Source organism: Humulus lupulus, chromosome 7 (genome assembly GCF_963169125.1).
Source record: "Humulus lupulus chromosome 7, drHumLupu1.1, whole genome shotgun sequence".
In the NCBI taxonomy this organism is placed as follows: domain Eukaryota; kingdom Viridiplantae; phylum Streptophyta; class Magnoliopsida; order Rosales; family Cannabaceae; genus Humulus; species Humulus lupulus.
This window is the reverse complement of record NC_084799.1, coordinates 33,512,590-33,535,244: the sequence shown is the minus strand read 5'-3', so window position 1 is coordinate 33,535,244 and position 22,655 is coordinate 33,512,590. Positions and strand designations below refer to the sequence as shown.

Genomic DNA, 22,655 nt, shown 5'->3' with positions numbered 1-22,655 from the left:
AATTTGGGCTTGGGCTTGCTAAAATGGACCAAAACATAAATAAATGGGGTGTAATTAGATTTTACCTTTCTATGGTTGTGCATGTTTTTAGTTTTATTTTTCAGTTTTACCACCTTGAGGACAAGGTGATTTTGAAGGGTGGGAAAGTGTTAGACTATGAAAATACTATAGGGGCTTATTAGTAATTTGCAAGTGGTGTAAAAGCCTATAAATATGTAATTGTGTAGCTATTATGGGGATGGAAATGAGATAGTAGAACTTCGGTTCAATTTGGAGTTTGGCACTGACTCGAAGAGTGCATCCCGATACAATTGATATTGTATCAATTTGTGCTTTCATTGAGAGCATCTCAAAATCTGATTTGAATCCCACACCATTCCAATCCATAATTTTTACGTGGGTTCATCGCAATGTAATGGATTAGAGTTCTCTTGTAACATTATTCATGATTTAAAAAATATTGTCTCTTGTCATACCCGCTTCGTAGAATTATTGTCCAACAAAAAAGCTTGAAACTGTTTATTTAAATTAAATTAGAAAATTGTCGTGTTTTCAAACAGTATAAAATTATGGGTTTATACAGTTTTAGACCCTGTGTTTTGTTCCATTACCTGTTTGGATCCTGTGTTTTGACAAATTAATATTTTATAAAATGGTTAAAATAGAATCCTAAACTCAATTTTGATGAAGAAAAAATTGAATATAACAACAAAGTTATTAAGCAGAATGATTTTATTTTTGTTCTGGATTATTAGTTTGGTAAATTATTTGAGATTTTAGTTGAAAAGACATTGATCAAAATCGGGTTTATGGTTCTATTTTAACAATTTTACAAAACATAGAGTTCAAAAAGTAATTTATCAAAACACATGATCCAAATAAATAATAAGACAAAACACATAGTCTAAAAAATTATAAACCCTAAAATTATTCATCTACGTTTGAGTTTATAAGCAAATTCACAATTTACTCGAAATAAATTAATGAAGTGTGAGTTTATTTACAAATTAATTAAAGGCAAAAACTTTACCAAAAAAATTAAAGAGAAAAACAAAAAATTTAAAGACAAACATTTGCAATTTTTAATAATTAAAAGAAATGTTATTCTTATCTTAAATTTTAAACGGTGTGAAGTGAACTGAGCCCGCCCCAAGGCTTTTATTTTTCCAGGTGGGGTTACCCCAAATATCAGGATCGTGCAGATTTCGACACGTGGACCCACGCTTATAATCGGATGCAAACCTATTTATATTCCACTCTTTATTCCTCTTTTCTGGTCCGCGCTCTCTCTCTTCTCTCTTTCTCCCTCATAGTCGTTCTTGTTTCTCACTCCTACATCCTCAAACCCTAGAGCCCTTCAGTTCCCTCCATCCCTGTTCCGATTTCATGATTCGATTCTTTAACATCATAGATTTTCTCTCCTGAGTATTTATTTTTCCATTCCATCTTCCCGAGAAAATCCGGTTCGATTCGAGATTTTCCGAAACATCGTCGGAGTAGGAGGAGGAGGAGGAACAAATCATCGAGACATAAATGGCGACTGCAACAAGCAGTGTGTATGTTAGTGTTATTGAAGATGTTGTCAGCAAGGTCCGCGAAGAGTTCCTCAACAACGGTCCCGGAGAAGACGTTCTGAAGGAGCTTCAAGGAGTAATTTCAGCCAAAATTTCATCTTTCTTATTATATTATATTCTTCCATTTTATTCATAGTTCTAGATTTTCTTTTAGGGTGTTTCCACTGATTTGCTGTGTTTATAGCTAGAGTGAGTGTTACGGGGGGTTCGATCCGATCTTCTTTTTAGGGTTTTGAGATTTGTCTGAGATTTGAGGTTAAGTTATGGTTTAACTGATCCTATTTTGTTTTGGGAAAATTTCAGATGTGGGAAACGAAAATGATGCAAGCGGGTGTAGTAAATGCCCCCATAGAGAGGTCCGGTGCAGCGAAGCCCACGCCTGGAGGTCCAATTACTCCAGTTCACGATCTCAACGTACCATATGAGGGGACTGAGGAGTACGAAACCCCTACAGCTGAAATACTCTTCCCCCCCGTGAGTATTTTTATTTTTAGTATATTGATGTGTGTCAATTCATGGGTTTCGTTAGTCTTGACATTGAATAGTTGACGTGGGCTCTTTGAAATTGTAGACGCCGTTGCAGACTCCGATTCAAACACCTTTACCAGGAACTGCTGACATTTATAATATTCCCACCGGGCCTAGTGACTATTCTGCATCTGGAAATGATAATGGTGGCGGTGGTGGTGGCGGCGGCGCTGGCACACCTAGCAGTGGCAACACTGAACTGAAATCTGCTACTGGAAGACCTAGTCCATACATGGTAAACCCCACCTTGCTTATGTTTCTTGTGTTTTGTCTTATCATTGTGAAGGTTTTATTGTTTATAATTTGCTTTGTTAGGCTATTTCAAAAGTGAAGCTAATGTTCTTTTAAGTGCTGAAGGGAATTATTTCTTCGATTGAGAGTGGACACAATTTATTTCTTTGTTCAGTTTTTTTTATTTTTTATGTTTAAAGATAATAAGTAATAACTTTCTGTATTCATTGTTGTAGCAACCTCCTTCACCTTGGATGAGCCAGCGGCCTCCACTTGATGTTAACATTGGTAAGCATGGTTGTATACTGCAGACATTACAAAGCTTCTGTTCTTCATGGTTTTATGGTAATTATTGTTGTGTGGATGTAGCTTATGTGGAAGGGCGGGATGAAGTGGACAGAGGAACCTCTAATCAATCTTCCACGCAAGTAAGTCTTCTTTGTTTTACATTCTTTAGAAATTTGAAAAAAATTATTGGTTTCTAATTTGAAGAAAACTCATGGTTAAAGAGTTGTAGATAATTATGATTTTTATGCTTCTTTTTCAGATTTCTTATTTTTATTTTTATTCTATAATTGTTCTTGTTGTAGGAGGTATAACATTGTATAGCAATGCAATCAACATGTCATCTTTATGGTTAATTTGTGTCTTATGTGGGGGAAATTCCAGGACTTCTTCACGATGAATTCTGGTAAGCGAAAACGTGAAGATCTTCCTCCACAGTACCAGGCGGGTGGCTTTGTCCCCCAGCAAGATGGAGCTGGGGATACCACCCCTGAGGTTTTTGAGATTGAGGTTTGTATTTTTTTCGTCATGTTTCCCTTATGAAGAGGTGTTGAAAGTTCTGTTATGCCAAGTTTATCTTGTTTTATATATAAAGGTTGCTTTTCTTTTATTTTAATTTGACATGACCGACTTGGCCTTCTTGAATTATTCTTGTGGTACAATTACTGTCGGTTTGCATCTTTGCAGTCATTGTATTCTATTTCACTTCCTATGCCTATCATTTTTGTTGTCCTTTTTTTGTTTGTTGAGTGCAACAATTAAAGTTGAAATTGGTAACCTACACAAAGTTTGTCTGTAGATAGGTGAAGATGGGGCAGCAGGTGGTTCTGGCAATGACAGGTTTTAGTCTGTAGGATAAATATTGACAGAAAAGAGACATCTTCTGAGTAGCTTGTTGGATTAAAAAAAAGCCTTTCAGGGAAACAGAGAGAATTTATTGGTTTAGGATTCGAGTTATTTTGTAGTTCATGTAGGTGTTTAATAGCAGTTCCTCCTTGTTATATGGTGCATTTTGTAAGAACATAGCTTTAAATATAAACCTCTTACCTTTACCTTTTATTATGACTTTTAATCTTACACGTAATGTGAATTCACACATTCATATTAGTTTTTGCGCATCTATTTTGGCATTTGATTAACTAATTATGCAATTGTAACCTTCCAGGTCATTGGAGGAAGAAATAGTGAAATGGTAGAGCGCATGCTTAGGTCATCCTCAAAGATTCCTCAACTTGATGGGCCTATTCCTGATCCTTATGATGATGTGCTTTCTACTCCCAATGTATGCATATTTATTTGTTGTTTCTGTGCTCATCTGCTATGTGGAGTTATTTTTTATTGTCTCAATTCATATTTCTTCTTTTTAAATTATGATGTTCACTCGCATATTGGTGATAGAATTGAATTCTTTTGTTGTTTCTATATGATTAATGTAATAATTTGTGTAATTATTTTCTATGCTATGTGGTGGTGGATTTGTTAATAAAATTAACAATACTTTGACATTTATTTGTTTGGGAGTGAATCATCTGTCTAGTTTGCTAATTTCATATAATGTAGATTACTTGCATAATAGATCTAAGTATTATATTTCTCCAAGTTGTTGAGAAGGTTGGGATGCCAAGTTTTGGCATGCAGGAGAAGGAAACACTTGGGGTAAAAAAAAGGCCACCAGCAACAATTAGTTTGATAATCTGCAGGATCTTTTTTTGATTTGACAGCTACATATGTACAGTTTTTGGATTCTGGGTCTATTGGTATCATTATTTGGTTAGCCTAAATTGACAAGAAGTTTATTCTGAAGTTGAGCTAGATATCCTATTGTTCATTTGCTTAGAAATTCAAATATGTTGATTGATATTGAGCTGCAGTTTGTTATTGGTAGCGCTGGTCATTTAAAGTGCAACTTGGATTGTTTAAGTATATGTGCGTACATTCTTAGTGAAGTTGCGTTATTGATCTTTTGTACTTAGAATTATGTAAAGGACCATTAAGATGCTGCTCCCTTTACTCTCTTCTTTCCCCATTTATTGTTGTAAACCCCTCTTTGTATCTCTACCTTACAGATATACAACTATCAAGGAGTCTTTAACGAGGATTACAACATAGCAAACACGCCTGCTCCCAATGGTAAATACTATGATAAAAAAAATTTCTAAATTATTTTCATTACCTCCAAATCGGTAGCATATTCCTTTATGTTGGTGACTTTGGTTGTAAAATTTGTTCTTTTTATAATCTTCCTCTTTAACTCTATTTCTTGCAGACATTCCAGCCAGCACTCCTGCTATTCCTGCTCCAGAAGATGTTGGAGAGGACGATGACGATGAGCCCCCGTTGAATGAAAACGATGATGACGATTTGGATGACGTGGACCAAGGGGAGGAGCTAAATACACAGCATTTAGTTTTGGCTCAGTTTGACAAAGTATCTCTCTCTCTCTCTCTCCCCCGTGTGTTGTTGAAGTCAGTTACTTATTTTGATATACTGAAACTTCTTTTATTTTTCTTGCTATTTCACTCTAGTAACGTAAAATTGTGTGTCTGATTGTGTAGGTTACACGCACCAAGAGCAGGTGGAAATGCACATTGAAGGATGGCATTATGCACATAAACAATAAAGATATTCTCTTCAATAAGGTGAGAATGTGTTGAACAATTTGATGGTATTGTCTCGTGAGGCTTTTTGTTGCCATCTTTCTTACTGATATTGTGCCAACTGCAGGCAACAGGGGAATTCGACTTCTGAGTAGGCGAAGAAATATGAGTTTCGCCGACATAGTGGATGTGGCCAGCCTTAGAAGGGAGCAAGTGGAGGGGGCGGTGTGGTCGGATGTTTAGGTGACTTTTGTTTATTGATTATATATTAAGTGAAAGCTTGAGGGAAGAGAAAAAAACATGGTTAGTACTTTTATTAAGATTGGGATGGACGTTGGCCTGGTGTACATAATGAATGAGCTTTTTCGGCCTAAAATGGATGGTCGCTCGAGGCATTTCCAGAAGTTGAAATTCTGTAATGGAATATTATATCATTCCATCGACTTTGTATACTTGGGGACTTTTTTTTTTCTTCTTTGGGGGTTAATTTATGAATTGAATTACTTATCATCCACCTTATTTTTTTCTTATTGCGCGGCCTTATAAGACCATTTCTGCGACTTTATCCTAATTCTACCAAGCTTTTGCTTTCATTTTGCGATTCGGGTCTCTCAACTACAAAAATATGAGTCGGAGTAATCAATAATTTCTAGTTGATTAGGATCAATTTGTCAATTTTTTAGTTAATTAAAATAACAAGATTTATTTGTCAACTTTCAATTTGTTAAATAGAAAATTTACCATCAAACCTTGGTATGGGTTATTTGTATGAAGTTTTTGGTACAATTCAAATTTATGAGTTCGTTAAATTACAAGATTAGTGAGGCATTGTAATATAGTTTTAGTTGTGGAAACAGATTATACTAATGCAATGATTTGTGTAATTGGTATGACATATACATTTATCACACTAAAAACACATTTATTAAGTTATGTACAGAAAAAGAGATAGGCATGAAGTTCAACTAAAAGCAGACAATAACAATAAAATAATAATAATAATAATTATAAACCAATTCAGAAACAAATATCTGAAATAAAGAAAAAAAAACATAATTATGATGGAGCTTGGTTGGCAATAATGCACTGCGATTGAAAGAAACTAAACAAGGAAGATTGATCAACGAAATTCGGAACAGCCGGATTTTGCCACCCATTCTTAGGTGTAACGGCGTCGTCATCTGCCACTACGCCGTCCTCTCGTTGATCGTCATCTTTATCATCTTCCCCTTTATATATATCGTCATCATCTCCACCAATACTAGTGTCCTTCCCATTAACTAATTGCTCCTGATCACCATCATCATCATCAGTGTTGGGAGAAAGAATAAGCGGCGATAGCAATGGAATCGCCTTGCAAGAATCGCTCTCAGAATAATTAGCCGGGAAATTAGGCTCGGCGGCTACCGCGGCCATTGATATGATCTGATCAAGCAAAAGACACGGCGGCGCGTGAGCCTTCAGCCTCGTCTGGAACTTGTTAACGGCATTCGCTTCAGCTTCCATTATGTTAGTCTCAAGTCGTTTTTAATTAAAATAGAATGGAATGAATCGATCGATCTCGGATTAAATATTTTGGAGGAGTCAATCAAATTGTGGTGCTATTTATTTGAATGGCGAAAACTTAGAACAAAAGCAAAGAGTAAAAAGCCTAAAATAAGGAAAAGAGTCCGTTATTGAATCAGTTAAGATACAGTCAATAGAAAAAGAAAAAAAAGGAAACAAAATAAGTAACGGATTATGGGAATTGCATTTGTTGGTGTTATTATTATTTTTGACCAACTCTCCCTCCCTCTTAACAATATCATCAAAATCAACAGAAGAAGAAGCTGAGTCATGCAATGTAAAGGCGGAGAGAGATCTCATCATCTCTATTTTGATTCAGGTAAATTCTAGAACAAACGGTTTTATTTATTTATTTATATTATGTTTCTGTTACGAATCTAATTTTGTATGAGATTAAAAGAGATAAGAATAATGATTAATGTAAGGGAGAAGATAAACGGAATTGGTATAATCTATTTTCTTTTGTGTTCTGCAAAAGCTTACCTGTGGACCAGGAACGAACCAACTAGCCAACCCCAATGACGTCTAAAGTGCTAGTCAATTGCGAAAACTAACGACTCTCTTTTTTTTTTGGACAAACTAACAACTCTTTCTTTACGCCATAAACAAAAGAACAAAATACCTAATCACTAGATCCCTAAACAATTACGTGGTCATCCGCAATTGGCTATCTTTTTCATAAAAAGAAAAAGAAAAAGAAAAAGAGAGATAATAAGGCGCCAACAAAGAAGTAAACGAGTGATCAGTGTGTGTCTAGTGATTCACAATGGCTTGCAGTGTCTCTAGTCGACCTTTGTTGAACCTCAAACCCTCTGAGAAGCGCTTCCCGTTTCATAGACTTAATACGAAAACTCAACTCCTTTTCTATAATACTACTAAGTCTCACTCAACCCCACACTTCTCTGCTACCTTTCACACTTGTTTCAACTCAAATTATGCTGTTTCTTCAAGCCTCAAAGGGGGTAGACTTGAATTCACTGCCAAGGTATAATAAGACCAACCCATTTTGTGTTTAGCTTTTTTACGTTTTGGGCAATTAGTATTATTGGCTCTTTTTTAGGCTGGAGCTCAGGAAGGGTATTCTTCAGGGGAAGAAGCTGAGTCGCTTGTTGATGACGCAAGAGACCAAGAAGAGTTTTCTTGGATTTCTGTGATATTGCCGTACGTTTTTTCAGCTATAAATTTAGTGGGTTTTGTAGAATATAATCAAAATGATGAGTAAATCATTCAGTACTTTTAAGATGAGTAGCTTCTAGACAGTTGTATCACATTTTTATGGAGTTACTTTTGCTATATCTGTGATATACGTGAACATGTAGAATTCAATTCACAATATACTTTTTTGTATTACTAAAATTATGGAAATTTAGGTTTTTGTTTCCTGCCTTGGGAGGTTTATTATTTGGGTATGACATTGGTGCCACTTCTGGCGCTACGATCTCATTGCAGGTACATCTTCAGTCTGGCAGTTCTCAGTAGTTTAAATAATTATTGTGTAATGTGTAGTATGTACGAAAGCACCTGAATTGATTGAAACTGTATTTTTACTTATTTCAGTCTCCTGAGCTTAGTGGCACAGATTGGTTCAATTTTGGCGCTGTTCAGCTTGGTCTTGTGGTATGGTCATGAATCATACAAATACTACATCAGTGCAATTGCAGAAATTTTAATTTGTTTCTCCCAAAGTGTGATCACTATGGATCATAATTTTATTCTATTCTTTGTATTATTAATGTAGGTAAGTGGATCCCTATATGGAGCTCTTCTTGGTTCCTCCCTTGTGTACCCAATTGCTGATTTCCTTGGTACTTGCTTCTTTTGTTTACTTTTGTCCTGAGATTTTAACCTTGTTTTTTTAAGAGTGTCTTCTTATTCAACTTCTTGAATTGGCTTACAAAAGGAAGGAGGAGGGAACTTATCATAGCAGCTGTACTATATCTGTTAGGAGGTCTGATCACTGCAAATGCACCAGGGCTTGGTGTTCTCTTAGTTGGCCGGCTTCTTTATGGCCTTGGTATTGGCTTGGTAAACTTCTTTTAACTATCTTCCTCCCAAACAGGAGGAAAAGTGTATATGCATGCCTATTGGAAAAGATTCTGGTAGAGTTCATGTACTCAAACATGCTTTTGGCATCATCTGGACTGTTTGTTTGGACAGGCAATGCATGGGGCTCCTCTTTATATTGCAGAAACATGTCCATCTCAAATTCGTGGAACTCTAGTATCTTTAAAAGAGCTTTTCATAGTTCTGGGGATCCTGGTATTTCAATCAAACATTGATGAAGTTTTTCCCCATTTTCTTGGATAAGTGAGATAATCTGTCTTTTGCACCCTCCTGCAGTTGGGTTATTTTGTAGGAAGCTTTCAGATTAATGCTGTAGGGGGGTGGCGTCTCATGTTTGGTCTTAGTGCCCCTGTTGCTGTACTTATGGGACTAGGCATGTGGAGTCTCCCACCATCTCCACGCTGGTTGCTTCTCAGGGCTGTTCAAGGTAAAGGGCCCGTGCAAGAGTTGAAAGAGAAAGCCATTGTTTCCCTGAGCAAACTGCGAAGACGACCTCCTGGTGACAAAGTATCCGAGAAGCAAATAGAAGATACTTTGGTTTCATTAAAATACGCCTATAAGGATCAGGAATCTGAGGGTAGTTTCATGGAGGTCTTTCAAGGCCCGAATTTGAAAGCATTTGTGATTGGTGGTGGTTTAGTCCTTTTTCAACAGGTTTTTCTTTTCATATATGCTTCTGCAAATTGCTAATTTTATTTTTATTTCCATTAGTAGTGCTCGTTTGCATTTTAAAACTTACAAAGGAGAGTATGAAATATTAGTAAGCTAAATTTCTTCTTGATTGTAACAGATAACCGGGCAACCAAGTGTACTATATTATGCCGGTTCAATTCTTCAGGTAATTGATCATTAAACCTGACCTCCCAAATGAAAGTGAAGTCATTCCTTTAGTCAACTAACAATATAATGGATTTTTCATAATACTGATCCAGACTGCGGGATTCTCTGCGGCCTCTGATGCAACCCGAGTTTCAGTTGTAATTGGTTTGTTTAAGGTGCTTCTACGACTCTTTTCATTTTTAATGTTGGTTTAGGAGGGAATTTTTTCTCACGTTTCTGTTTAGTGTTTGATTATACTTTCTTCCTGATTAATTTTTTTGCAGTTGCTGATGACATGGATAGCTGTCCTGAAAGTTGATAATCTTGGAAGAAGACCCTTGTTGATTGGAGGTGTCAGTGGAATTGTATGCTTCTAACTATTTTTGGAAAATTAAGATCCCCCCCTCCCCTTTACTTGCTTCCTGTCCCAAAAGAAGAGAAATTATGCATCCATTTTATTTATGCATGTGATCTAATGCCTTAACTTCATCTAGTTGCTTCCGTTGTATTCAAAGAGGTGAAAAAAAAAATGTTTGCAGGTTAGTCTTATTCTGCTTTTGTTTATTCACAACAGGCTGTTTCCTTATTTCTTCTTTCTGCTTATTACAAATTTCTTGGGGGATATCCGCTTGTTGCTGTAGCTGCTTTGCTTCTTTACGTAGGTTGTTACCAGGTAAAAAAATTTCTTCTAACTAATGTCAATTTCCACTAAATTTTCTTTTCTGATTAATTGTTGAAACTTGAAAGACTATAAAAGCATATTTACTCTCACATTCTTCGAATATGAGGTTAAGGTCAACTTAGAGGTTCGAACATTCACAATATATATTCTTTTTGTCATCTCAGATATCATTTGGGCCTATTAGTTGGCTGATGGTGTCAGAAATTTTTCCACTTCGCACAAGAGGAAGAGGAATTAGTCTTGCAGTCCTTACTAATTTTGGTTCAAATGCTATTGTAACATTTGCATTCTCTCCATTAAAGGTTTTTATCCTCCTCCTCCTTACAGTATAAATATAGTCATTTCAGGTTGAATTATGTTTTTCCATTCTTATGCCTTGACACCATTAACATCTTATGACGGTGCAGGAATTGCTGGGAGCAGAAAACCTTTTCCTCCTTTTTGGAGGTATTGCTCTATTATCTCTTATTTTTGTTGTAGTTTATGTCCCAGAAACCAAAGGAATGAGCTTGGAAGATATAGAGTCCAAAATCTTGAACAAATAAGTGCCAAGACAGCAACTACCACTACCATTGCAATTTCATGATGACTCATTATTCACGACTCTATTGGCTTGTATGTGTATACAGTATACTAGTGTGGCCCTGAGATAATGAAGCCATGTAACATTGGGATATGTTCTGTAACTGTAACTATCTATATGCTCTTTACCTGAACAGACTTAAATAAGGGAGCTGTAAGCTATTTCTAATGGCATTCAATTTGAATAGTTTTTGTAATGATTTAGTGAAGATTAAAAGCTTGCGTTTCAACTCACATAGTTTTACTACGCATACCCTCTACAAAGGGACTTCTTAAAAATGACAATTTTGAAAAGAAAATTTAATAAAAAATTGCATTTTGTAAAAAGTTGGTTCTATCCTTCAGTTAGTATGTTTGAAGTAAAAGCAATGAAAATCAGTTAAGGATCGCAATAATTACTATCATTTTAATTATCTATATAAAAGAAATTTCTTAAAATGGAAATATGTCTTCAAATTTTGACAGGGAGTGGACCAATAATAATTAAAGTTGGTTCAATCCTTGTGTTAGCAAGTGTTTCTTTTTTCCTTTGGTCTTTTACTCAATAAAGCATAATTATAGGTACTCGTTTGTCTTAAGCTGAGTCTATTACAGTGACTCGTTCCTTATCCAAAAAAAAATCTACTGTAGTGAGGACAAACCAACCAATACAAATAACAAAAGAAGGACTATCAGTGGTGAAGAGAGAGAGAAAACGAAAGTTGGATCCCAACCTCAAGAGAATCCTCTATTGGTCCAGCAGAGAGCCACGTGTCAGTGAGGCTAATCTGAGTTATGTGGCCGTTAGTAGTTTATCAACCACACCACAGATTTTCCCAGCCCCTCATCACATCTCCGTACTCTTAAAAGCTCAAGATTCAGCTCACTCACGAACTCATTCCCCTAAACATACACACACTGGAACTCTCTTGTTTTGTTTCATAAACTAAGATCACCACCCTTTAGCCATGGCTGCTGCAGTTTCAACTACTGGAGCTGTTACCAGAACTCCTGTAATGTCTTGATCACTCTTCTTCTGCTACTTTTCATTCATTTATTTAAAATTTATTTTACAACATCTTCATGGACAGTTTCTCTTATATTTTGATAGAGGGATAAGATTGACTGAACTTTGTAGTTATGTAATTTCTTATAAACGACCACGTTCATGTTTTGTGCAGTTGAACTTGAACAGCACTGTTTCTGGTGGCAACTCTGTGCCAACCTCGGCTTTCTTTGGTGCTAGCTTGAAGAAGCTGGTGAACCAAAGAGCCACCTACCCCAAAGTTGCCTCTGGAAGCTTTAAAGTTGTGGCTGAAATCGATGAGGACACTCAGACTGACAAGGACAAGTGGAAGGGCCTTGCCTATGACGTGTCTGATGATCAGCAAGACATTACCAGAGGAAAGGGAATGGTTGATTCTCTCTTCCAAGCTCCCACGGGGTCTGGTACTCACTTTGCTGTCATGAGCTCATACGAGTACCTCAGTACTGGACTTAAACAGTAAGAAAACCAAATCTTAATATTTTTTGTTCTTTTCCTTTATGGTTTTCCAATTTGTAAATTGATATAATCATCTTGGTTCTGCTTATTTATTTCTCAGATACAACTTAGATAACAACATGGACGGGTTCTACATCGCTCCAGCTTTCATGGACAAGCTTGTGGTTCACATCACCAAGAACTTTATGACACTGCCTAACATTAAGGCAAGAACATAATAAACATGTATTGATGGTTTTGATACATAGCTTAGATAACTAGTCATGTATTGACCAATCTAAACACATATCAGGTTCCTCTCATTCTTGGTATTTGGGGAGGCAAAGGTCAGGGTAAATCTTTCCAGTGTGAGCTTGTGCTTGCCAAGATGGGAATCAAGTAAGTTGATAAACTAATCTGTGTTTTAGTTTAGCCTGCCTTGCTTTTGTAATCATGACTTATTGTACAATTTGGTTATTAATGTCATTTTCACTATATATGTCAGCCCCATCATGATGAGTGCTGGAGAATTGGAAAGTGGAAACGCAGGAGAGCCTGCAAAGCTGATCAGACAGAGGTACCGAGAGGCGGCAGACATAATCAAGAAAGGAAAGATGTGTGCTCTCTTCATCAACGATCTGGATGCTGGAGCTGGTAGGATGGGTGGGACAACACAGTACACTGTGAACAACCAAATGGTGAATGCAACTCTCATGAACATTGCTGATAACCCAACAAATGTTCAGCTCCCGGGTATGTACAACAAGGAGGATAACCCCAGGGTACCAATTATAGTCACTGGTAATGACTTCTCAACTTTGTATGCACCTCTCATTCGTGACGGTCGTATGGAGAAATTCTACTGGGCTCCTACTAGGGATGACCGGATTGGTGTTTGCATTGGAATCTTCAAGACTGACAATATTCCCCAGGAAGACATTGTCAAGATTGTTGATGCGTTCCCTGGTCAATCTATTGGTGAGAAGCTTTTTGTATAAGAATTTTATTCATTTAAGTAGATTTAGCCTTTGGACAATGAAGGTTTCTGTATTACTTTAGATTTTATTGGAAGAACTTTGTTTTTTGAGTCAAGGCTTATGAGACTTTGGTTTGCCTTTTGCAGATTTCTTTGGCGCCTTGAGGGCCAGAGTTTACGATGATGAAGTGAGGAAGTGGATCTCTGATGTTGGAGTTGAGATCATTGGAAAGAAGCTTGTGAACTCCAAAGAAGGTCCTCCCACTTTCGATCAGCCTAAAATGACACTTGAAAAGCTCCTTGAATATGGTAACATGCTTGTCCAAGAACAAGATAATGTGAAGAGAGTTCAATTGGCTGACAAGTACATGAGCGAGGCAGCTTTGGGAGATGCAAACCAGGACTCCATCAAGCGCGGAGCTTTCTACGGTAATTAATAGAATAGCAACTTTGCTTAACGTCCTTGAAACTAACAGGTTTTTCACAAAGTTATAAACACTTTATTTTTTGTCTTTATATGCAGGACAGGCAGCCCAACAAGTTAAACTACCTGTTCCTGAAGGCTGCACAGATCCATCAGCAGCAAACTTCGACCCAACAGCCAGGAGTGACGATGGTACCTGCGAGTACAAACTCTAAAGCTTCTCTGACTATATATCTTAATGGTTTCTGAGGAATTATAGATGTTTCTTACTGCTATGGAGTATTTTTTTCTATCTTTTGTGAGATAACTTCTCACTTTTGTTCATTAATGAAATGGGTGCTTTAGTTTTCATCTTCATGATCAAATGAGTTATATTCTTGGCATTATTTTTCTCTTTACTGTCATTTTCCATGAAGTGGGTTATCTACATCCCTTACTATGATGGATGATGGTTAATAGTAGCTCTACTTACTAAACAAAAACTACATGTCTGGTTTTACAAGTTTTCTGTCGCTCAAGACATCAAAAGGCAAAAAAACAAACAAACATGTTGGATCGTTTAAGACCTTTAACATAGTTACCAGAAATATTATTAAGAATTCTAAAACATAATCTTTCAAAATCAATAAATACAAGTACTCTGGCACAGTTGACATTTTGACTCTCTAGCACTTCAAAATTGGATTGTGGATGATGGTACTCGACATAATTAACTTAAAACATACAATGTGGTTTTGCCAACTGTTATTGTTGGTGCATGAAAAACTGACCCTTTCAAGCAGACATCAAGGTAGTCAGTTCCACACTTTAATTTCCTAAGAAGGAAAATACATGAATAAGGTCAAGAAGATTATTAAATCTTTTATTATTAAGAGTACACAATATTGCATCCCCCACTTCAGTTTGTTTGGAGTATTCTTCCATGATTTTCCTCCTCCAGGACTGCAACAAAAGGAAATAAAGAAGTCAAACCAAAGAGACCATGTAACTAAGTTGGACTACAAAACACACTAACTATTGAAAAGGGTCAATCATCAAGTTACCTTCTCGGGCATTGGTAGAGATGGGAATGTGTAATGATGCTTTTGTGGCTGAACGAGTTAGGCTTGCAGATTTGGTTGGAGGGATTACTGCAGGTTTTGCTGAATAGCTTATTACAGCAGGCTTAGATGGTGGAGAGCTTTCGATACTACTACTTCGAAGCAGAGAACTCACAGCCTCTCTCACCTTGTCCACAACGCTCATATTATCACCTGGAGGTTTCTTCGGACTAATTGCCTCAGATATGGCTCGTGAAAGTGCTTTGTCATCTTCTCCTGGCTCAAATTTATGCAACAAATACTCTTTTACTGACACCCCCTTATCCCACACTAGCTTATCACCCCCACTAATGCTTACATGCTTTTCGGATTTTGGAGCCACAGGGCCTGAGAAGATTTGTCTTGAAGCAACGGCAGCAGGCGCTGACGAAGGTTGGGAAGATGATTGAGCTGAAAATGTTTTTGATGTTCGAACTGAAGTGGTAATTTGTGGAGATGAAGGGGTCGAATAACTGTTTTTAGTCCGTGAAGCTTCTGTGGCAATGGAGAGGCTTGGAATCTTTGAGGCAATTGATTGAGTTGCCTCGGCTACTAACGCGTGGGCTGGTGCCAACTTCTCAGTCACATTTTCAAGAGCCGGTACAGACTTGTGGCTCTCGGTTTCAGGTACTGTCTTTGGAGGAGTGGAGAGCTTGTCATTGGTTTTAGTTGGGGTTAATTTGATGCTAGGACTAAGAGGGTTCTCCTTGTTGTTGTTGTTGTTGTTGTTGTCTTTCATGGAGCCAGTTTCAGGCAATGCATACTTCTCGGAAATCACAGGAACTGCTCTTGGATGCTGCCTTCCAGTCTCCTTGTAACTCTCAGGAGCCAGCTCCGACTCATACACTGACAATAAACATGAGATATATGTAAGAATAGACAGAGCAATAGAAGTTCAGATAGTAGGATGAAGGTTTAGAGAGTACGAGAATAAATAGTTACATAGTATAAAATAAAGGATATGATGATAAGACTCATTTCATCGGTTTTCATCTCAAAGCCAATTCACAATAAATGAAATAACTCATGGTCTAAAAGGTGGGTTGATTATCAAAAGAGCTCTTCTTTTCTTTGCTACAAAAAAGAGGAGGGAAATTCATGTAAAATGGATAATAATGAGGGAAAGTTTATATTACTTGGAGCACCAAGATATTCTGCATCTTCTTCTTCTTCATCTTCATAGTCTTCTAGGCTAACACCCCATGAGGGTGTGGTGTTGCCATCCTCATTATGCCTCTTCTTGGCACTTAGAGAGTGCCTAAGTTTTCTGGCCTTCTCTTTCACCTTAGAGAGAACTGATTTCTTTTGATGGTGTACATGATCTTCTTCTGGGTCATGGTTCCTTGCAAATGAAGGTGATGAGCATGACGACGATGAGGAAGACGATGACGATGGTAACCACCAAGACCCATCACCATCTGCATTATCAACATATATAGTACATATAATCACATAACAAATTTAAACAACGTTGGAATAATGGGATTGATTAATAATTACCTCGGAGCAACTGTTCCATAGTTGCCTTAGAAGGTGTTTTAGGAGTAGTTTCACCACGTCGTAATGATCGATCAAGCTGAGCCATTGTTAGAGAATTTTCACAATGAACAGTGCTGCTTTGCTTGTGTGGTAATTAAGAGACAATAATATTAGTGTTTATATTTTTACGGGCTTTGTTATGAATGGTGAGCAGAGATTAAGGATGATGCTGAGGCATTGGTTTCGGGGTCCGGAGTTGATGTTGCTTGGAGAAAAAACATGAGCCCCTGGTCACCTGGTTTGATGTGTTTGTGGATTTTATTTCTACACGTGGTGCCTAAGTCTCTGCATTCTTGTCTTGGTTTCCTACTTGAGGAGATGATGAGACTAACAAAAGCTTGTTTTCTTCAAATAGAAATTTGACCATGTCATTCTTATAATAGGCAACACACAAGCCTAAATTAATTTCTACCTACACCTAATCAAAATTATTACCTTCCTTTGAAAAAAAACATAAGATATTTGTCTTTTAATAAGTGACTTAACTAAAATGCCCCTATATCACAAGAAGAGCTTTAATATTTAAAGTTATTACTAAAAATTAAACTAAAATTTTGATTAGATTTTTTTTCTTCAAGTTATATAGAAAAAAGACAGAACATAATGATAATAAAAAAGATAAAATATTCAAAACAATGATTTACAGTTATGTTAAAAAGATATATGTAGATTTGTATTAATGATATAGTTTAATACTCTAAAGATTTACATTTTAAAGTTCATTATAGTTATATGAATAAGTTTTTTTTTTTTAAATCTAATTTTTATCATAAGTGAGTTGACAGTTTATTTTCTTCTTATTCACATCCATCTTGTATTAAAAAAACAATATTTTTTTTTTGCAGCCAAAAAAAAAATCAACATTAAACAAACTCATTTTACATACTCCTAATCTAAAAGTGTTTTTAAACTACACATAAAAATCAATATTAAAAGTGGTTGGTTTGCTACTTATACTTGTGTATTTACTCATTTCAATTTAATCAATCTATAATCATGAACCAATATGCCCAATCAATTATGAATTATAAAATAAAATTCAACACAAGTAGTTTTTTACATTAATCAACTGACATATCTCTCATTTTATATGTATGAGACCTAATGCAGATAGAGCAAATTCATTAAAATCAATCAAACTTCATTACAAGAATTACATAGAATAACACAAATTAAGACTCTTCTAATTTATTTTTTCAAGTTTGTAGATCTACTATATTTTGATGAAGATTTTCAATTATCATGCCTCTTACTTGAAGAAATATTTGCTGAAATCCCTTCAGCTGTTGGGCTTCAAGCTGATCTTGAACTTTCCTCAAGACTAAGCTCAAGCTCCTTTTAGGTTGTGTAGCAAATAACCTACAAGAATGAAATGATAAAAATTGAAAGCTTCCAACAAGCTAATTGACAAAATGTCATTTATTGTGATTTTGTGTTTTGTAATTCCTACTTATACTAAGAGGCACAAATATATATATATGTGTGTGTGTGTGTGTTAAATCCAAAAATCTATTAATAACATGTCAGTTGATATTAATTTACGATCAATAAATTTTTAGTGGGTACTTACAAAAGACACTAACGCTCAAGACTCTCAAAATCTTAGCAAGAGTATCAAGTGAGCATACAAGCAAGGTAGACGTACAATTCAACTCTCCTATGTTTTGTCTGAGAACAAAAACAAATATAACTTTTTAATGAAAACATGTGTTTTTAATTGCACTCAAATGCTATCAGGTTCATAAGAGATCAAAACACATCTAAAATATTTACAATTTTTAGTTTTGCTACAGAATTGATAATACTTTTAAAAATATTTATTTTCTATAAATTTCACAAAAATATGAATTGCTTATTATTAAGTTAGATTAATCTGAATTTTCAACTTAGTTTGGTACAGTTTCAACACCTAATTTACAATTTTATCATTCCACAATTTATGATAACAATGCATAAGAAATTTTTTATCCATTTTACAAATGATTAAATAAGATATTGTCTAAAATATTTTCTTGGACGGGTTGCTCGCATCTATTTTAGTAAAAACAGTCACTCGAGACGTTATGATGCCACTAGAGTGTAGTTAGTCATCGATGCAAGCCGTCAAGTGAACAAACTAGTTTCTGTCCAGTCGAGGATAAGGTCGCTAGTTCTGACAGAAAATGTTCGTAAACATGAGGATAGCAAACAAAAATAATTAGCTAATTAAACATACCATCACTACATAAAACATATGCTAACCTCTCCTTGCATCGCAGAAAGAGGTGAGATATTTACTCGCTTATACTCTGTTAAGTTTCAATAATATAACAACACAACATGTGAGTGGACATGTGCTTTTGCCCACATGGCTGGTCACATATCGTACAATAACTTTTGTTATAGCAATTTAGATCATATTATCTCCTATGTATATGTATTCATTATCTATATCACCACATATGCACAGTTTTCTTATTACTCAAAATACCAACATAATGTACAATAAAATGACATCTTTGTACAAGCATAAACTTGTTTTAAGGTGTGGCATGAATAATTAAACAAATTCATATCAAATCCAACTATAACCAGGATATTTCTTAATTCTTCTGTCAAACATGAGCTTCCACATTCCTGCAGCATCATCCCAGTAACCCTTGGTCATTAACACATTTGCCAGCAGCACATAGGTTGCAGGATCATCTGGGCACAGTTGTAAAAGTTTTTTTGCAGAGTAAAAGGCTATTTCCTTATTACCATGAATTTGGCAAGCGCTAAGTAGAGCTTTATATACTGAGGGTCCTGCCTTCACTGGCATGCGCTCTATAAACTCTTTGGCTTCACTGAGATTTCCTGTTCGACCCAAAAGATCGACTATTGTAGCATAATGCTCCATTCTGAGGGAAGAAAGAAAATATCTGCTGCTTCTCATTAGATTGAAATACTCAAGTCCTTCTTCCAACATCCCAACATGGCTACAAGCAGTGAGCACAACGAGGAAGGTGGTATCATTCGGTTTGATGCAAGTTCTTCTCATTTGCTCAAACAACTCCACAGTTTCCCAACCAAGTCCATGTTGGGAACAGCCTGATAACAGTGAATTCCATGTGATCACATCATGTTCATCCATCATAACAAAAACCTGCTTAGAATCATCAATTGCACCGCATCTTGCATACATGGATACAAGCCCATTTTGAACATATAAATTTGATCCATGTCCAATCTTGCAAACAAGAGCATGGATTTGCTTCCCCTCTTCAAGGGCAGACATAATTGATATTGCTCTCAAAACACTAGCAAGTGTGAAAAGGTCTATGCTGACATCTGTTTCTCTCATTTCAGAGAAACATTTCAGGGCTTGCTCACCAATGCCTAAATTAGAAAAACCAGCAATCACTGCATTCCATGAGATATTATCCCACCTTGTCACACATAAACAAAGCTTCTCAAAGTCCTCCAAACTATTGTTACATTTGGAGTATGTGGTCATCAGGGTAACTACTATGTATCCATTAAACTCAAAACCAACCTTAATAATCTGGCAGTGGATTTGCCTGCAATGATTCCAATAGTCTGGGCAAGAAAATGAACACATCAAACTATTATAAGCAACACAAGTTGGTTTAAGATCCAGACACAACATTTCTCTCATCAAGATCATTGCTTTATCCGGTTGTTCATTCTGCGCATAACCAGTAACCATGGAAGTCCATGTAATAACATTCTTGTACAGCATTTCATCAAACACCCCCCTTGAATCATCAATATTCCAACAACTTGAGTACATATCAATCAACCCTGTTCCCACAACAACACTATAGCAAGACCCCATTTTCAGGTTCAAACAATGCACCTGAGCTCCAAGCTATTCAGCACCTAACTGTGAGCATCCCACTAAAGCACTCGACAGACTAAATGGGGTAGGTGTAATCCCTTCCTTTAACATCTTTAGAAAGAGCCCAATAGCCTTTTTCGGACAATCAACCTGCAAATAACCAGAAACCAAGGAATTCCAAGTTACTACATTTTTATCAGGCATTTCATCAAAACATTTCTGGGCATCGGACATTGTGCCACATTTTCCATACATATCAACAAGAGCACTGCCAATGTACACATTAGAGCAAAAACCCATCTTGAAAATGGCTGCATGAATCTGAATCCCCATACCAAGAGACGCCATTTTTGCAGAAAGAGATATAAGTTTTGCAAGTGATTGAGGGTTAGGCGAATACCCATGTTGTAGCGAGTGATATAAGAGCTTCTCATCACCATCATCAATGCCACTGCAATGGTGTTCGTGTTGTGTGGTAAAAGCGCGTAATACTACGAGATTAGCTGCCTTTGTAGTTTTCGCTATGACACACCTCAGTTGTTCTGCAGGCAATACCAAGCCCATTCGCATATTTTTACCATCTTCTTCTTCGTTTCAGTTAGCTAGCTTCACAAAATTATGAGTAATAAACTTCCATTATATATCTTTCTTCCCCGATATTCTCATTTTGACCCATAAAGTTCAGAACATTTTTATTTCAGCCTCAATTGCTGATTTTATTCTCATTTAAACCCTTCCATCACTGTCTTCAACTTTCATTCTAGAGAGACAAAAAGTCACGTGTGTCTCATGCATATTCGTAATTTCATTAAGGAAATTTGATGTTAGGGAAATTTTTTAATATACCAACCTTATCATCCCACAATTTTAATTTTTTAGATAAAAAATTTCTTAACATTCTAACACTTATTTTCTTTCTCAAACAAAACTTTCTCTCTAACATATTTCATTCTCTTACATTCTCACTCACTCTCTCTCATTTTAATCTTATAGATCTTGAAAAAATACTAAAATTTAAAATAGATATTTGAGTGAAAAAATATGAATTTCCAAAGTTTTCGTTAAATTTCAGTACAGAACATCGATTTTGTATCGAAATTGCATCAAAAAAATATCTCTTTGGCCAAAAATCAAGTTTTCATGATTGTATCGCAACAGCATTGAAATACCATCGATTTTACATCGAAACATCATCGATTTTGCATCGAAAAAACATCGTTTTGGCAAAAAAAAATAAAAAATTTATGATTGCATCGAAACACCATCGATTTTGCATTGAAAAAACATCGTTTTTGTCAAAAATAAAGTTTTCATGATTGCATTGTAACAACATCGATGCACCATCAATTTTGCATCGAAACACCATCGATTTTGCATCGAAAAAGCATCGTTTTGGCAAAAAACAAGTTTTTATATTTGCATCGCAAAAACATCGAAAACACCATCAATTTTGCATCGAAAAAGTATTGTTTTTGCCAAAAATAAGTTTCATGATTGCATCGCAAGAGCATCGATTTTGCATTGAAAATAGATCGTTTTGATGCAATTTAAATGCTTTTTTGATGGTGTTTTGATGCAATTTCGATGCAAAATCGATGGTATTTTGATGCTCTTGTGATGCAATCATAAAAACTTGTTTTTTGGGCAAAACGATGATTTTTCGATGCAAAATTGATAGTGTTTCGATGTCAAATCGATAGTATTTCGATGTAAAATTGATGGTGCATTGATGAAGTTTCGATGCAATCATGAAAACTTGATTTTGTCCAAAACGATGTTTTTTCGATGCAATTTCGATGCTCAGCACTGAAATTTGACAAAAACTTTGGAGGTTCATATTTTTTCACTCAAATGTTGATTTCAGATTTTTTTTTTTAAATTTTGGTATTTTTCCGAGATCTACAAAATTAGAATGTTAGAGAGAATGAGAGAATAAGAGATGTTTGAGAGAGAAAGTTTGGATTGAGAGAGAAAATGGGTATTTGAATGTTAGATGTATTTTTGTCTAAAAAATTAAAATTGTTATATATTTGGGAAAGTAACTTATGTTGACATATTAAAAAATTTCACTAAGTTATTGTGTATATAACATGAAATTTCCTTTTTATTAGCCCTTCAATTATCCTCGAAATGCAATTTTACTAATATATATTAATATTATTGATATCTTTTTCGCTTTTTGTTTACCGTCGAAATGTCATTATTACTCTCATAGAATAAAAAATTTGCAACAAATATTTTGGTTTTTTTTTTCATCAATTTCATACTTTTTATTTTCCTTTCAAATTATTGACTAGGGGTGAACATTTGACCCGAAAACCCGCAAACCTGCCCGACCCGCAACTCGAAAACTTGTTTTTTGGGAAAATTCGTCGGATTCGGGTTAAATCCGACCCGAACCCAAAAAAGTCGGGTCGAGTTCGGGTT

At 35.8% G+C, this 22,655-nt stretch overlaps 5 protein-coding genes and 1 pseudogene across 7 annotated transcripts; 3 read left to right on the top strand and 3 right to left on the bottom strand.

Moving 5' to 3' along the window:
- Positions 1–1,269: 1,269 nt before the first annotated feature.
- On the top strand, positions 1,270–5,727 carry LOC133791129 (uncharacterized). 2 transcript variants are annotated; one of them, XM_062229041.1, is made up of 11 exons: positions 1,272–1,650; positions 1,878–2,048; positions 2,146–2,337; positions 2,570–2,621; positions 2,703–2,761; positions 3,003–3,128; positions 3,784–3,900; positions 4,685–4,748; positions 4,885–5,045; positions 5,174–5,257; positions 5,343–5,727. In XM_062229041.1, exons 1-11 carry the CDS (start codon positions 1,534–1,536, stop codon positions 5,364–5,366), a joined length of 1,167 nt encoding a protein of 388 aa, XP_062085025.1. In that variant the 5' UTR covers positions 1,272–1,533; the 3' UTR covers positions 5,367–5,727. The 2 variants fall into 2 exon arrangements, with proteins under 2 accessions (XP_062085024.1, XP_062085025.1); XM_062229040.1 differs by having other exon boundaries at positions 1,270–1,650; positions 2,570–2,761.
- Positions 5,728–6,073: 346 nt separating this feature from the next.
- Positions 6,074–7,351, bottom strand: LOC133791130 (uncharacterized). The gene is made up of 2 exons (XM_062229042.1): positions 7,265–7,351; positions 6,074–6,866 (listed from the first exon to the last, which is right to left on the bottom strand). The coding sequence occupies exon 2, from the start codon at positions 6,719–6,721 to the stop codon at positions 6,272–6,274; it is 450 nt and encodes a 149-aa protein (XP_062085026.1). The 5' UTR covers positions 6,722–6,866; positions 7,265–7,351; the 3' UTR covers positions 6,074–6,271.
- Positions 7,352–7,500: 149 nt separating this feature from the next.
- LOC133791127 (D-xylose-proton symporter-like 3, chloroplastic) lies at positions 7,501–11,162 on the top strand. Its single transcript, XM_062229036.1, has 14 exons — positions 7,501–7,766; positions 7,842–7,942; positions 8,152–8,230; positions 8,339–8,398; positions 8,520–8,586; positions 8,682–8,806; positions 8,939–9,040; positions 9,122–9,499; positions 9,636–9,683; positions 9,778–9,840; positions 9,949–10,029; positions 10,239–10,337; positions 10,511–10,648; positions 10,754–11,162. The coding sequence occupies exons 1-14, from the start codon at positions 7,548–7,550 to the stop codon at positions 10,889–10,891; spliced, it is 1,698 nt and encodes a 565-aa protein (XP_062085020.1). The 5' UTR covers positions 7,501–7,547; the 3' UTR covers positions 10,892–11,162.
- Positions 11,163–11,733: 571 nt separating this feature from the next.
- LOC133791128 (ribulose bisphosphate carboxylase/oxygenase activase 2, chloroplastic) lies at positions 11,734–14,147 on the top strand. Of its 2 annotated transcripts, none has more exons than XM_062229039.1 (7): positions 11,734–11,920; positions 12,089–12,411; positions 12,512–12,617; positions 12,704–12,789; positions 12,896–13,368; positions 13,514–13,795; positions 13,895–14,147. In XM_062229039.1, the coding sequence occupies exons 1-7, from the start codon at positions 11,876–11,878 to the stop codon at positions 13,909–13,911; spliced, it is 1,332 nt and encodes a 443-aa protein (XP_062085023.1). In that variant the 5' UTR covers positions 11,734–11,875; the 3' UTR covers positions 13,912–14,147. The 2 variants fall into 2 exon arrangements, with proteins under 2 accessions (XP_062085023.1, XP_062085021.1); XM_062229037.1 differs by having other exon boundaries at positions 13,890–14,147.
- A 70-nt stretch (positions 14,148–14,217) lies between these two features.
- LOC133791565 (uncharacterized) lies at positions 14,218–16,454 on the bottom strand. Its single transcript, XM_062229488.1, has 4 exons — positions 16,370–16,454; positions 16,006–16,287; positions 14,834–15,715; positions 14,218–14,732 (listed from the first exon to the last, which is right to left on the bottom strand). Exons 1-4 carry the CDS (start codon positions 16,452–16,454, stop codon positions 14,689–14,691), a joined length of 1,293 nt encoding a protein of 430 aa, XP_062085472.1. The 3' UTR covers positions 14,218–14,688.
- A 2,316-nt stretch (positions 16,455–18,770) lies between these two features.
- LOC133789529 (pentatricopeptide repeat-containing protein At1g11290, chloroplastic-like) lies at positions 18,771–20,871 on the bottom strand (annotated as a pseudogene).
- Positions 20,872–22,655: the final 1,784 nt, after the last annotated feature.

Excerpts from the sequence above, each read along its gene's own strand:
- LOC133791129 (XM_062229040.1), top strand. The coding sequence starts at position 1,534 with ATGGCGACTGCAACAAGCAGTGTGTATGTTAGTGTTATTGAAGATGTT. Across the intron at positions 2,762-3,002 it reads CTAATCAATCTTCCACGCAA|GACTTCTTCACGATGAATTC; the intron begins GTAAGTCTTCTT and ends GGGAAATTCCAG. Across the intron at positions 5,258-5,342 it reads AAGATATTCTCTTCAATAAG|GCAACAGGGGAATTCGACTT; the intron begins GTGAGAATGTGT and ends TGCCAACTGCAG.
- LOC133791130 (XM_062229042.1), bottom strand. The coding sequence starts at position 6,721 with ATGGAAGCTGAAGCGAATGCCGTTAACAAGTTCCAGACGAGGCTGAAG.
- LOC133791127 (XM_062229036.1), top strand. The coding sequence starts at position 7,548 with ATGGCTTGCAGTGTCTCTAGTCGACCTTTGTTGAACCTCAAACCCTCT. Across the intron at positions 7,767-7,841 it reads GACTTGAATTCACTGCCAAG|GCTGGAGCTCAGGAAGGGTA; the intron begins GTATAATAAGAC and ends GCTCTTTTTTAG. Across the intron at positions 9,500-9,635 it reads GTTTAGTCCTTTTTCAACAG|ATAACCGGGCAACCAAGTGT; the intron begins GTTTTTCTTTTC and ends TGATTGTAACAG.
- LOC133791128 (XM_062229037.1), top strand. The coding sequence starts at position 11,876 with ATGGCTGCTGCAGTTTCAACTACTGGAGCTGTTACCAGAACTCCT. Across the intron at positions 11,921-12,088 it reads GAGCTGTTACCAGAACTCCT|TTGAACTTGAACAGCACTGT; the intron begins GTAATGTCTTGA and ends TGTTTTGTGCAG. Across the intron at positions 12,412-12,511 it reads CTCAGTACTGGACTTAAACA|ATACAACTTAGATAACAACA; the intron begins GTAAGAAAACCA and ends TTTATTTCTCAG.
- LOC133791565 (XM_062229488.1), bottom strand. The coding sequence starts at position 16,454 with ATGGCTCAGCTTGATCGATCATTACGACGTGGTGAAACTACTCCTAAA. Across the intron at positions 16,288-16,369 it reads TATGGAACAGTTGCTCCGAG|ATGGTGATGGGTCTTGGTGG; the intron begins GTAATTATTAAT and ends TTGATAATGCAG. Across the intron at positions 14,733-14,833 it reads CTCTACCAATGCCCGAGAAG|TCCTGGAGGAGGAAAATCAT; the intron begins GTAACTTGATGA and ends CTTTTGTTGCAG.